Below are 13452 nucleotides of genomic sequence, written 5' to 3'. Positions count from 1 at the left end.
ACTAGATGTCTGAAAACTTAAAACTTGTGTTTGGATAGTAATGAACTAGATGGCTGATAACGAGAAAGTAGTGTTTGGATAGCTTTTTAAAAACTAGATCGGTCTGATAACTAAAAAGTAGTGTTTGGATAGCAGTAAACTAGATGTCTAATGGCTATATAAAGTAGTTATTGGATAGCATTTAAAGGGGCTGTGTCACGGCAGTCCTGTTCATTTTGTTTAATCAAGTTTGCCAATTACTCGCCCTCAATCGCTATGGAACTTGAAGTAAGCAAAGAAATTACATGTAAATGGCAAAATCAGAGATCCGAGACAAACAGCTATGTCTCCTGAGTATCATTTTGGAAGTTGCAAGCAGCAGGGATCAACTTTGAAAAACTGTTAGGCTGAACAGTTTTCAAAAACCCTAATTTCAATCCGTTTCAATCTTCTGCCGTTTTGCCCATCCGTGGCATCTGTTGTTTCTGTTATGTTATTTTAACCTTCCTTTAAAGTTTTAAGTGGTTATTTTTATGTTTCGCTTAATTTAACGTGCATTTTGTAATTTTGTAATTTGGCTGAATTTCGTGACACCGTAGCTTCTTTAACTCAGTCTTTTGATAGCTATAGTGGTTAAGCACTTATATGGTGTGTCGTTTGTTTCAAAATTAGTTTTGTCAGTTGTATCATATATAATTGTCTTGTTCGTTTATCTCTTATCACCTATTTGGCATCATTTGTTGTTGATTTTCCATACCTCTCTTCTTCATATTTGGCGTTCAGAGAGAGACTGTCGGTTAAACATATACTCTGTAGGTTGGACGCATTACTCTGTCCATTCAACGTATTACTCTGTCGGTTGTACACTTTACTCTGTCGGTTGTATCTGTAGTGTCGGTTGTACGCACTACTCTGTCGGTTGGGCACAGTGCATTACTGATCGGTCAGTTGCAAACATATACTCTGTCGGTTGTGCACAATACTCGGTCAGTTGTAAGCATATACTCTGTCGGTTGTGCACACTACTCGCGTTATCGGATCACTCACCTTTTCTGGGAAAGTTCTTAAAAACAAACTGGACAAAAAATTATACGATAACAACATACGGTGCCTCGACAGGTTGCGTTGGGTGCCCTCGATTGCAACTTCCTTGACGAGGAAACCCTTGATGATGCCCTCGAAAGATGATATTTTGTGTAATAAAATATTGTCTGGAGAAATTTGGAGAAGTTGGCTGGGCTGCAAAAAACAGTACAGTTCAGACTACTTTGGACTTCCTACTTCCGAGTCCTTTCGATGTCTCAATCCGAGTAAATACTGTAGAATATAACAATACCACAACGTTCACTGAAATTCCAGTTGACAAATTGATCTCAAATTAAGAAATAAGCAGAAAAAACCAAGATATTTCCTATAGCTTACGAAATAACACACTATCTTTTTTCTATCTCAAAGCTAGTTAATGAAACTATCTGTAAGTTATCTCGTTTCTACTGAGTTTATTCTTCAGTGATTCTTATCTTCACGCCCTGTGTAACTACTATTAACTAATCACTATCTTATCTTTCTGATAATTAATTTCTAGTAAATTTGGAACCATGCAGATGTGCTATATATCTTAATACTATCTTTAAAGTGAAATTTTACGTTGCTGCAATTGTTACTGCTTTTGGATGTACATAAGATAGAGTAAAACTAGCTTGTTATAGGCTAAGAAGCTAGTTTTCAGATACCTTTTGGTCAATAATGACATCATTGACATAGTTAGAAACTAGTTATTAGATAGAAGTAAACTAATTATTGACATTAAGAAATGACACGACAGATAGGAATAAACGAGACATAACTAGTTGGAAGAGAGTGTTTGGATAGCTTTAAACTAGATGACTGAAAAGTTAAAACTTGTGTTTGGATAGTAATGAACTAGATGGCTGATAACGAGAAAGTAGTGTTTGGATAGCTTTTTAAAAACTAGATCGGTCTGATAACTAAAAAGTAGTGTTTGGATAGCAGTAAACTAGATGTCTAATGGCTATATAAAGTAGTTATTGGATAGCATTTAAAGGGGCTGTGTCACGGCAGTCCTGTTCATTTTGTTTAATCAAGTTTGCCAATTACTCGCCCTCAATCGCTATGGAACTTGAAGTAAGCAAAGAAATTACATGTAAATGGCAAAATCAGAGATCCGAGACAAACAGCTATGTCTCCTGAGTATCCTTTTGGAAGTTGCAAGCAGCAGGGATCAACTTTGAAAAACTGTTAGGCTGAACAGTTTTCAAAAACCCTAATTTCAATCCGTTTCAATCTTCTGCCGTTTTGCCCATCCGTGGCATCTGTTGTTTCTGTTATGTTATTTTAACCTTCCTTTAAAGTTTTAAGTGGTTATTTTTATGTTTCGCTTAATTTAACGTGCATTTTGTAATTTTGTAATTTGGCTGAATTTCGTGACACCGTAGCTTCTTTAACTCAGTCTTTTGATAGCTATAGTGGTTAAGCACTTATATGGTGTGTCGTTTGTTTCAAAATTAGTTTTGTCAGTTGTATCATATATAATTGTCTTGTTCGTTTATCTCTTATCACCTATTTGGCATCATTTGTTGTTGATTTTCCATACCTCTCTTCTTGATATTTGGCGTTCAGAGAGAGACTGTCGGGTAAACATATACTCTGTAGGTTGGACGCATTACTCTGTCCATTCAACGTATTACTCTGTCGGTTGTACACTTTACTCTGTCGGTTGTATCTGTAGTGTCGGTTGTACGCACTACTCTGTCGGTTGGGCACAGTGCATTACTGATCGGTCAGTTGCAAACATATACTCTGTCGGTTGTGCACAATGCTCGGTCAGTTGTAAGCATATACTCTGTCGGTTGTACACACTACTCCCGTTATCGGATCACTCACCTTTTCTGGGAAAGTTCTTAAAAACAAACTGGACAAAAAATTATACGATAACAACATACGGTGCCTCGACAGGTTGCGTTGGGTGCCCTCGATTGCAACTTCCTTGACGAGGAAACCCTTGATGATGCCCTCGAAAGATGATATTTTGTGTAATAAAATATTGTCTGGAGAAATTTAGAGAAGTTGGCAGGGCTGCAAAAGACAGTACAGTTCAGACTACTTTCGACTTCCTACTTCCGAGTCCTTTCGATTTCTCAATCCGAGTAAATACTGTAGAATATAACAATACCACAACGTTCACTGAAATTCCAGTTGACAAATTAATCTCAAATTAAGAAATAAGCAGAAAAAACCAAGATATTTCCTATAGCTTACGAAATAACACACTATCTTTTTTCTATCTCAAAGCTAGTTAATGAAACTATCTGCAAGTTATCTCGTTTCTACTGAGTTTATTCTTCAGTGATTCTTATCTTCACGCCCTGTGTAGCTACTATTAACTAATCACTATCTTATCTTTGTCATAACAAATTTCTAGTTATTTGGAACCATGCAGATGTGCTATATATCTTAATACTATCTTTAAAGTGAAATTTTACGTTGCTGCAATTGTTACTGCTTTTGGATGTACATAAGATAGAGTAAAACTAGCTTTTTATAGGCTAAGAAGCTAGTTTTCAGATACCTTTTGGTCAATAATGACATCATTGACATAGTTAGAAACTAGTTATTAGATAGAAGTAAACTAATTATTGACATTAAGAAATGACACGACAGATAGGAATAAACGAGACATAACTAGTTGGAAGAGAGTGTTTGGATAGCTTTAGACTAGATGTCTGAAAACTAAAAACTTGTGTTTGGATAGCAATGATCTAGATGTCTAATAACGAGAAAGTAGAGTTTGGATAGCTTTTCAAAAACTAGATGTCTGATAACTAAAAAGTAGTGTTTGGATAGCAGTAAACTAGAGTGTCTAATGGTTATAAAAAGTAGTTATTGATAGCTATAGTGGTTAAGCACTTATATGGTGTGTCGTTTGTTTCAAAATTAGTTTTGTCAGTTGTATCATATATAATTGTCTTGTTCTTTTATCTCTCATCCCCTATTTGGCATCATTTGTTGTTGATTTTCCATACCTCTCTTCTTGATATTTGGCGTTCAGAGAGAGACTGTCGGTTAAACATATACTCTGTAGGTTGGATGCATTACTCTGTCCATTCAACGCATTACTCTGTCGGTTGTACACTTTCCTCTTTCGGTTGTATCTGTAGTGTCGGTTGTACGCACTACTCTGTCGGTTGGGCACAGTGCATTACTGATCGGTCAGTTGCAAACATATACTCTGTCGGTTGTGCACAATGCTCGGTCAGTTGTAAGCATATACTCTGTCGGTTGTGCACACTACTCGCGTTATCGGATCACTCACCTTTTCTGGGAAAGTTCTTAAAAACAAACTGGACAAAAAATTATACGATAACAACATACGGTGCCTCGACAGGTTGCGTTGGGTGCCCTCGATTGCAACTTCCTTGACGAGGAAACCCTTGATGATGCCCTCGAAAGATGATATTTTGTGTAATAAAATATTGTCTGGAGAAATTTGGAGAAGTTGGCTGGGCTGCAAAAAACAGTACAGTTCAGACTACTTTGGACTTCCTACTTCCGAGTCCTTTCGATGTCTCAATCCGAGTAAATACTGTAGAATATAACAATACCACAACGTTCACTGAAATTCCAGTTGACAAATTAATCTCAAATTAAGAAATAAGCAGAAAAAACCAAGATATTTCCTATAGCTTACGAAATAACACACTATCTTTTTTCTATCTCAAAGCTAGTTAATGAAACTATCTGTAAGTTATCTCGTTTCTACTGAGTTTATTCTTCAGTGATTCTTATCTTCACGCCCTGTGTAGCTACTATTAACTAATCACTACCTTATCTTTGTCATAACAAATTTCTAGTTATTTGGAACCATGCAGATGTGCTATATATCTTAATACTATCTTTAAAGGGGAACTCCGGGAGAAAAATGACCTTTTTCTTAATGATTTGCCTACATTTGCTGTTTCAATTTTTGACTACTAAGTTAAGTGATTGTTCGCTAGAACGAAGATATTTCCCGCTAAAGCGGACTGAAAAATGCAAATAGCATTCCGCCATCTTGAAAATTGTTTGCCTGCTCAGAAATGGGTCAGCGTTTTCATTTATGACGTCAGAACGTCAAGCGTAATGCGATATTTACTCGGCTTCCAGTTGTGTACAACATTTTTATTTTGCATCGTCTGCTTTGGGAGCTTTTCTTACCTTTATCACTCTTATAATGTCGAATTCTGGGTCAGAATCCGAGTTCTCCGACGAAGAACAAGGAGCTCAAACGTTTTCTATCCAGCCGTATCAGTTTGAACCGCGGGTAAACACGGATGAGAGGGATATCAACGCTGAAAGTCTTTCAGGCGACGAGTCCATGGAAGGCAGCGAAGAATTGAATCCAAGACTGGAAAATTCCGCCTGGTATGTGCTGTGCTGTGCTGTTTGCTTCATTGTAATTCTTTTACCGACGTGCGAAATAAACTGTTGTTTGGCCCAGATGTCGTGTTCGTATTTGTTCCTTTTTTGTTTGTTTTTTTTCGTTTTGAGAGTCTTGAGTACGTGAACATTTCATTATCGAGTGGCCGACAAATTGCTTAGTGTTCCTAGTTTTCAATGTCTTGCGAATTAGGTGCTGTGAACGTGAAAGCTGTTAAAAACCTAGCATAAATTCCCTCCTCCCCCCGCAGCTGGAGTTTTCAAGTAGAAGGGAAGGATTTTGAACAATTTTCTGGACGCTTCGCTTTCTTTTATATAAGCTAACACTAGCACGGGTGCAAACAAAAAGAATTGTATTTTTGTAAATGTTGATCTTCACTACACATAGGTTCTTTAAGTCAACAGGCGGCCGTTGGTCCCGCCTAACCTATGTCAGGAGAGAATTTTATTTACATGTTTAACTATCTAAATTTGCCAGTGTCCTCACTTTCTTTACTAGCTTGTATAAACAGTTTTCTTCAATTCAAACAAAATTAATGTGCTTCAACATATTTTATCTACATATCACAAAAACAGTTAGTAACATCTAAATGTTACGAAACCTTACATTGTTGTCTTAAATCAGCTCTCAGTTGCTGGTGTTTATCCAGCTTCTTAACCTGTACCTCATGTTAAATGTAGATCAATTCAGTTTTTGTTTCCCATCTATGATTTAGGTGCTCATGTGATAATTGCCAGATTATGGGGAGAGCAGAGGCATGCATATGCTGCCAAGAAATAGAGCAGGTTAAAAATAAGCTTAATGAAGCAGTTACTAGTGGTGAATGTGAGGAAGAGCCAACATGCATCACGCAGCATCCAGGGTTCCATCCAGTGTGTATAAATAGATGGGTCCTGCAGACTGCATGGTATCAATATAAGCAACAATACAAAGAATCTTTTAATGGTCCTGAAGACAAACTCTACAGGCACATAGCATACAGACAATTGGCCCGATGGTGCTGGGGAATCCTGGGCAAGGAAATTAGGGTTGTGCTTCCTTCATGTGCTGTAATGTGTATTAGGAACTTCTATCCTCCACCTGGGCCTGAGGAGGAGTTTGTCTTTACAGGTTTTAAATATGCAGACGAGTGACATGACTTAAAACTGACATCAGGCTGCCAGTGTAAATGAGAAACTGTAAGCCAATTATGATGCATAATATACAGCTATAAAGAGGATATTACAAATAATTTGCTTACATTTTGTGAGCTGAATTTTTAAGCCTTTAGGTTTTGTATTCTCATTTTACACTATGATATGTTGAAAAGTCCTATACACATGCATCCATGTACATATGTCTAAGTAGGTTATGAAAATGCAAATCTCCTTGAGAACATCAAAAACATGGTGTGAATAAGGAAAACAAAACATGCTAGCTAAAAAGGTCTATTCCTCATTATTTGCAGTCAGAAAACCTCACAAGTGGTGAACTGTTCTTGTCATGTGGGTTTCAGTTTTCTACACGTAATTGGAATAAAAAGACATGGTGGTATTTGAGTTTCTTATTGTTAAGTTTGGAAAAAATTTCAGTGTTACTCTGATAGACTGTTACAAATAGGAAACCTCCAGGAAATGTGTCAAAGGCTCACTATTGTTAAGTCATCTATTAAATCTTGAACGATGTTGGCGTATTGCATCTGATTTACTAGGTGCTGGTTCTGAGGCAATGTTACTTGGTAGGTGTGGATGAAGTGGCTGTGCAGCTGCATTCCCCTGCTCAACACGACTGAGCACCTCTGAAAGTAGGTCTGATAAGAACTGATATGACTTCTTCTCATTAATTGGTTTGACAACCCATCTTTTATTTGCTTTTGGGAAGCAAAGCTTGTATCTTGCCTCACCTGCCCGTTCACCTGACTTTATCACAGCTTGACTACGGCCAGTGTTAGCATTGTTGTCTAGAGCGGCTAGCTGGGTCCTAGCGACCATGCCCTGGTAAGAATAATGCTCGCGTTTGGAGGCATACTTCAGCATCATTGAATGGTACACCTCAATTTTACCAGTGTGACAGAAGTCGGTTAGTTTAGCCAGATCTTTAAGAAGCTTTTTATTCAGTACCACTTCCTCTAAAGCTATGTGAGCTTGTGAGCCTGGCTCAAGCCAACAAATTTGCTTAGCTTCAGAGGAAGAGATACGTCGGTGGCAACACTGATGGAAGAGCGTATTGCCTGACCACTTGTGCTTGTTTGCTACATGATCTAAAACAGACTTCCACTTTTCACGCAGAAGCTGCACATTCCCATCGCAGGTTGCCGCGCACCACCAAAGGTGATTGGAAATGGATTGTATCCATGGGGCCAGTTCCTCACAACCCTTTTGTTTGGCTTTGTTTGTAAGTTTTTTGACCACCCACTTGGAGAGATGCCAAACATCATACTGGTGGTTGATGTGTGGGAAGTCCTTCTTCATGCTGCTGCTGATGGAAACATGGCGGTCTGTAGCAATCCTGTTAATCATGATCCCCTTTTCCTCCAAGTCTTGAAGGCAGCGAGAAAAGCCCTCTTTCTCCATGGCATTTGACGAGCTGACTTCTGAGACCTGGACAACATTGAATGCAACCACATCTCCAGAGTCCTCATCCATTAAAGTGTAGGTGCCATATTTGGCACTGTGGCCAGGGCTGTCACACCTGCCATCACCATCGAGATTTACAACTTCCTTGGAAGTCAGTCTGTCTACCTGCCGTTGACTCTCTGCTTCCCATGCCTCATTCACCACAGGGAACAGGTATTTACGCTGGGTGTCATAAAAGACACTTTCGCTGAAAAATTGCAGGTTAAAACATGATGCCAGACGACTTATGGCAGCAAAGTTATTACCTGTAAAAAGAATGGATGCTGCCAGTAATAAATTTCCTAGAGGTTTCCTTTTTACAACAGGTTGTGACTCCCATGTCATTTTACACCCACTCTGGCACACAAGCTCTACAGATAACATGCTTCCAACAGTTTTCCTCTTCTGTTCAATGACAACATCACCGCATTCCTGGCATCTTTTAAATAAATTATTTAGATTTGAATTAAAGACTACAAATTTTTTTTCATTGCTGGGATTTTCAGGGAACTCATCTTCTGATTCTTCATCATCATCATCATCATCTTCATCAGCATCGCCATAGTGTTTTCCTTTAGGGGGAAATTTCCAGTGGGGATCTAGGTCTTCATCATCAACTTCATCATCTGTGTCACTGACATGACCATCAACGTTGTCATCATCATTTTCCAGCCTTGGGTCTTCTTTGTGCAATTGAGCTAAAGGGGTGGTGCTAAAAAAGTTCTCATCATAAGTAGGAAACACTGAACTGGGACATGCTGGCAAAGAATAAGTGTGATCCTTCAAAACCTTCCATTGTACAGCATCTACATATGGTGGGACATACATGTAGGGCTCGTTTTGTATTGGGGTGAGGGTAACATTAGCTTTGCCCTTTTTTTGTTTGGAATCCTCAGTTTGAACTGCTACACTTCTTAAGGTAACAGGCTGACAGCAACACTGAATGCCAATGTCATGCACTCTTGGTTCTGAGGAGCCTGTTTCTTCATTATTTTCAAACTGGTCTTGATCTGAAGAGTCTTCCAAGACATCCTCTGAAGAAGAGCTTGACTCATTGTCACAGTCTGGGAAGGCAGCAGCTAAAAGTTCTTCCACAGCCTGATGGGATAAAGTTCAATACTTAACAGTATTTGCTACAAATATTTTTGGAATGTTCAATTGTCTGTTTTTATCGTAATGTCGAAATAATGAAGGTGAAATTACAGACTCGACATACAAAACTGAGGGCAAGGGTGAATTGAAGGATCTAACTTGAGGTAAGCACTAGGAAAAATGAGAGAAAAAAAACAGTTCTTATTAACATCTGTAACAGGCGGCGATTTTTAGTACACGTATCTGCTACGTGGCACAGTCGACTGGATAAAAGTCTCTTTTGATGTGAGGTGACATTCAATTTCCCATAAGGTCATACAAGTTTTGAATTTTTTTTACAAGCTTAGCTTTAGCAGCTTGATAGGATTGGAGTCCTAAAAATTTAAACCTATTCACTCTGGTTTAGGTGTACAAACTCTCTTTTTACTTGCAAATGCCGTTGAATTAATTCTGCCTTATAGTGTTTTATACCAAACTTGTCAGTTTCTCACTGAGTTCTAGATATGCTAGAGGCAAAACAGGAGCGTGAACTCTCAGAGGTCATCTAATTCGAACTGGACTGCAATCTCGTAGCGTCCGCCAAGCAGGCAAATCGAACAAGACAAGATTTTTGCAAAATAAAACAGGATGATAAAAATTTGCATGAGTGACAGTACTAACCTGTTTATGGTTTTGTTTCTGAAGGCGACTTTCAGATGACAATCGCGCTTTTTTGGGTTCCGGACCATATTTAAACAGAGACGGTATAGCGTCATCCCTTAAATGTTTTCGAACCTTTTCGCCCATTAGTTGTGCACGGAAATCGATCTCAAAACAGCTGGGCAAGAAGTGTTCGCTGCAAACATGGCTGTTTTCCAGGGGTGGCATATCAACACGCCTTACTCGGTCGAGCCATGCCTTCGTTCTATGGTCTTGCGGGAACTTGTGGTAACTCACGGCTTCTCCCGTCTTTTCTGAGTAATTGTGGCAGTCAGGCACAACGCAGCTGACCATTTTCTCCTTTGCTTAATACAAACGGTCAAAAAAGGTTGAACTGGAAGCCACGGACACAATACAAAGGGACGAAATAGAAAGACGTTCTGCCCTCGTAGTTCTAATATACGAATCTCCCGCGAACCCTCCGCCAACCAACCGCGAACCATTGACGTTCTTACGTCACAGCGCACTGCTGACCATTGTAACGCGGCTCGTATTCTTCCCAAGATGGCGGAATACTAGGACGGCTTTTCGGCCAGCTTTTAAGTAAAAGATTTACTTAGCGGTAGATGTAAGGTAAGAAAGTTTATTAAAAACTGAAAGTTTAGATATAGGACTACTATTCTAAATAAGTTCGTTTTTATCCCGGAGTTCCCCTTTAAAGTGAAATTTTACGTTGCTGCAATTGTTACTGCTTTTGGATGTACATAAGATAGAGTAAAACTAGCTTTTTAAAGGCTAAGAAGCTAGTTTTCAGATAACTTTTTGCCAATAATGACATCATTGACATAGTTAGAAACTAGTTATTAGATAGAAGTAAACTAATTATTGACATGAAGAAATGGCACGACAGATAGGAATAAACGAGACATAACTAGTTGGAAGAGAGTGTTTGGATAGCTTTAAACTAGATGTCTGAAAACTTAAAACTTGTGTTTGGATAGTAATGAACTAGATGGCTGATAACGAGAAAGTAGTGTTTGGATAGCTTTTTAAAAACTAGATCGGTCTGATAACTAAAAAGTAGTGTTTGGATAGCAGTAAACTAGATGTCTAATGGCTATATAAAGTAGTTATTGGATAGCATTTAAAGGGGCTGTGTCACGGCAGTCCTGTTCATTTTGTTTAATCAAGTTTGCCAATTACTCGCCCTCAATCGCTATGGAACTTGAAGTAAGTAAAGAAATTACATGTAAATGACAAAATCAGAGATCCGAGACAAACAGTTATGTCTCTTGAGTATCATTTTGGAAGTTGCAAGCAGCAGGGATCAACTTTGAAAAACTGTTAGGCTGAACAGTTTTCAAAAACCCTAATTTCAATCCATTTCAATCTTCTGCCGTTTTGCCCATCCGTGGCATCTGTTGTTTCTGCTATGTTATTTTAACCTTCCTTTAAAGTTTTAAGCGGTTATTTTTATGTTTCGCTTAATTTAACGTGCATTTTGTAATTTTGTAATTTGGTTGAATTTCGTGACACAGCTGATTAAGCACTTATATGGTGTGTCGTTTGTTTCAAAATTAGTTTTGTCAGTTGTATCATATATAATTGTCTTGTTCGTTTATCTCTCATCACCTATTTGGCATCATTTGTTGTTGGTTTTCCATAACTCTCTTGCTGATATTTGGCGTTCAGAGAGAGACTGTCGGTTAAACATATACTCTGTAGGTTGGACGCATTACTCTGTCGGTTGTAGGCACTACTCTATCGGTTGTACACTTTACTCTGTCGGTTGTAGGCACTACTCTGTCGGTTGGGCACAATGCATTACTGATCGGTCAGTTGTAAACATATACTCTGTCGGTTGTACACAGTACTCTGTCGGTTGTGCATAATGCCCGGTCAGTTGTAAACATATACTCTGTCGGTTCTACACTCTACTCGGATCACTCACCTTTTCTGGGAGAGTACTTAAAAAAGACTCGATAAAAAAATTACACGATAACAACACACTCTACGTCGACAGGTAGCGTTGGGTGCATTCGATTGCAACTTCCTTGACGAGGAGGCCCTCGATTCTAAAAACGTGGGACCCTCAATATCGAGGGAACACTCGTTTGGTCAGTGTTAAAACGATGGGACCCTCGATCAAACCAAATAACGAGGGAACCCTCGATCTCGTTGAAACAGGCAGCCCATGGATGATCAGTAGCACTCGATCGAGGAGAGACTTTTTGGCCAGGGTCTTGGGTTCGAATTCGAGCGGAAGTGGAGAGTGAAAATGTTCGATGAAAGTATTCCAAAGATTTGAAAAATAAAATGAAGCGCAATAGAACAAAACGAGGTAAGGTAGGTTTAAAAAGGGAGATGTTAACTTAATCAATTCTCCCCACCCAATGTTTTTATTTTACTTCAGATATTCTCGACAGAAAATCTAGCTTTCAGCCATTTGAGACATGTGAAAGCTGAAATGGAAATGGGCTGTTGCATTTTAGTAAAATCCAACTAGTGGTCTATTATCAACGCTGCGTTCTGATTGGTTGAGCTACTACTAGGCTATATGTTATAGCCCACTAGTAGCGAAAAGCGCCAGCTTTGAAAACCAAAACAATGGCAGCTGAATCGCGTTTTGCTAGCTTAAGTTGTTTTGTCTGAATATTTGTGACCAACTAGTTGGATTTTACTAAAACAATTATTCCTCTCGCCCTGATGGCCTCTGAGTCAATAGCTCATTCGGCCTTCGGCCTCATGGGCTATTGACTCAGAGCCCATTCGGGCTCAAGGAATAATTGTTAAATAATATCCTCACTCCGCGCCCGTTGAGGAACCATGGAATTCTCCAGGGGTAAGTTATAAACGTCGAGGGCAAGATTTCCGTATAACCCCATAAATTAATTGTGCATACATCTATTGTTCAAAGAAAACAAAAGTCAGAACAATACTAAGCCTTTAGGATTTCAACTATTAATTTAAAGATTTTTAATTTTTTTCTAAGTCTTTTTTTAAAACGCCCCAAATTTGGCGCTTTCTGTACTAAAATAACTTTTTGGAACAAATTTCGCACTAAACTTTATCTTGTTAGCTGTGCTCGGCAGAATTGTCATTTTTTCCTGAACTATTTTTTCGAATTTCCTCCGCCTCCTTCTATACGTCTGATCTATCTGTTTTATTTAGCCCTTTTTGCGTCGTTCTCGACGTCACAAAAAGTTCGGCGATATGCTTTACTATGTTTCTAAAGAGAACTTCTCCGTAATGCGTACGCCACTCCTGCCAGTAGGTTGCTTTCGAATAGTTCTTTGGATGTCCTTGTACGGGGCCACCAACTATTTTCGATGCCTTGCGTGTGGGCCCCTATGTCTGAGTGTACGAAGATTAGGCTGGTCGTAGCCCTCCTCTCGGTTCGGCGTTAAATGGAAAACGTTTCGTCGGTTTGTCCCACTGGAAAATTCCCAGAAAAAGTGGAAAATCTAAAAAGGCAGGCTCGTTTTTCCGGTTGGAACATTCCGAACGGAATTGCGCGTTCAATTTACACGTTTCTGGTGGTTTATACCAGTTCCAGGTCCACGGCAAAAAAACATCTGTCACGGCCAGTTCGCAAAACAAAATGGCTTCCCCCGAGCCTTCACTCATGTACCAGTGTACAGTTTGTTTTTTTGCTACCCCCTCCGAATGACCAAAGGCACACTGGGAAAACTGTGCAGAGAATTATCAGCT

At 39.0% G+C, this 13452-nt stretch overlaps 2 protein-coding genes across 2 annotated transcripts; one reads left to right on the top strand and one right to left on the bottom strand.

Annotated features, from left to right (window-relative positions):
- The first annotated feature begins 5209 nt into the window (after positions 1 to 5209).
- LOC140953858 (P2X purinoceptor 7-like) lies at positions 5210 to 6549 on the top strand. Its single transcript, XM_073403236.1, has 2 exons — positions 5210 to 5400; positions 6132 to 6549. The coding sequence occupies exons 1-2, from the start codon at positions 5210 to 5212 to the stop codon at positions 6547 to 6549; spliced, it is 609 nt and encodes a 202-aa protein (XP_073259337.1).
- Positions 6550 to 7026: 477 nt separating this feature from the next.
- On the bottom strand, positions 7027 to 9289 carry LOC140953529 (uncharacterized). The gene has a single exon (XM_073402937.1). It carries the CDS (start codon positions 8836 to 8838, stop codon positions 7057 to 7059), a length of 1782 nt encoding a protein of 593 aa, XP_073259038.1. The 5' UTR covers positions 8839 to 9289; the 3' UTR covers positions 7027 to 7056.
- Positions 9290 to 13452: the final 4163 nt, after the last annotated feature.

This window comes from Porites lutea, chromosome 12 (assembly GCF_958299795.1).
Source record: "Porites lutea chromosome 12, jaPorLute2.1, whole genome shotgun sequence".
NCBI lineage: Eukaryota > Metazoa > Cnidaria > Anthozoa > Scleractinia > Poritidae > Porites > Porites lutea.
The sequence above is the reverse complement of the archived record's forward strand: the minus strand, read 5'-3'. Positions and strand labels throughout refer to the sequence as shown.

Bases quoted from the DNA above. Each gene is read 5' to 3' on its own strand.
- LOC140953529 (XM_073402937.1), bottom strand. From the start codon at position 8,838: ATGTATGTCCCACCATATGTAGATGCTGTACAATGGAAGGTTTTGAAG.
- LOC140953858 (XM_073403236.1), top strand. From the start codon at position 5,210: ATGTCGAATTCTGGGTCAGAATCCGAGTTCTCCGACGAAGAACAAGGA. The intron at 5,401-6,131 runs GTATGTGCTGTG...TCTATGATTTAG, and splicing joins AGACTGGAAAATTCCGCCTG to GTGCTCATGTGATAATTGCC.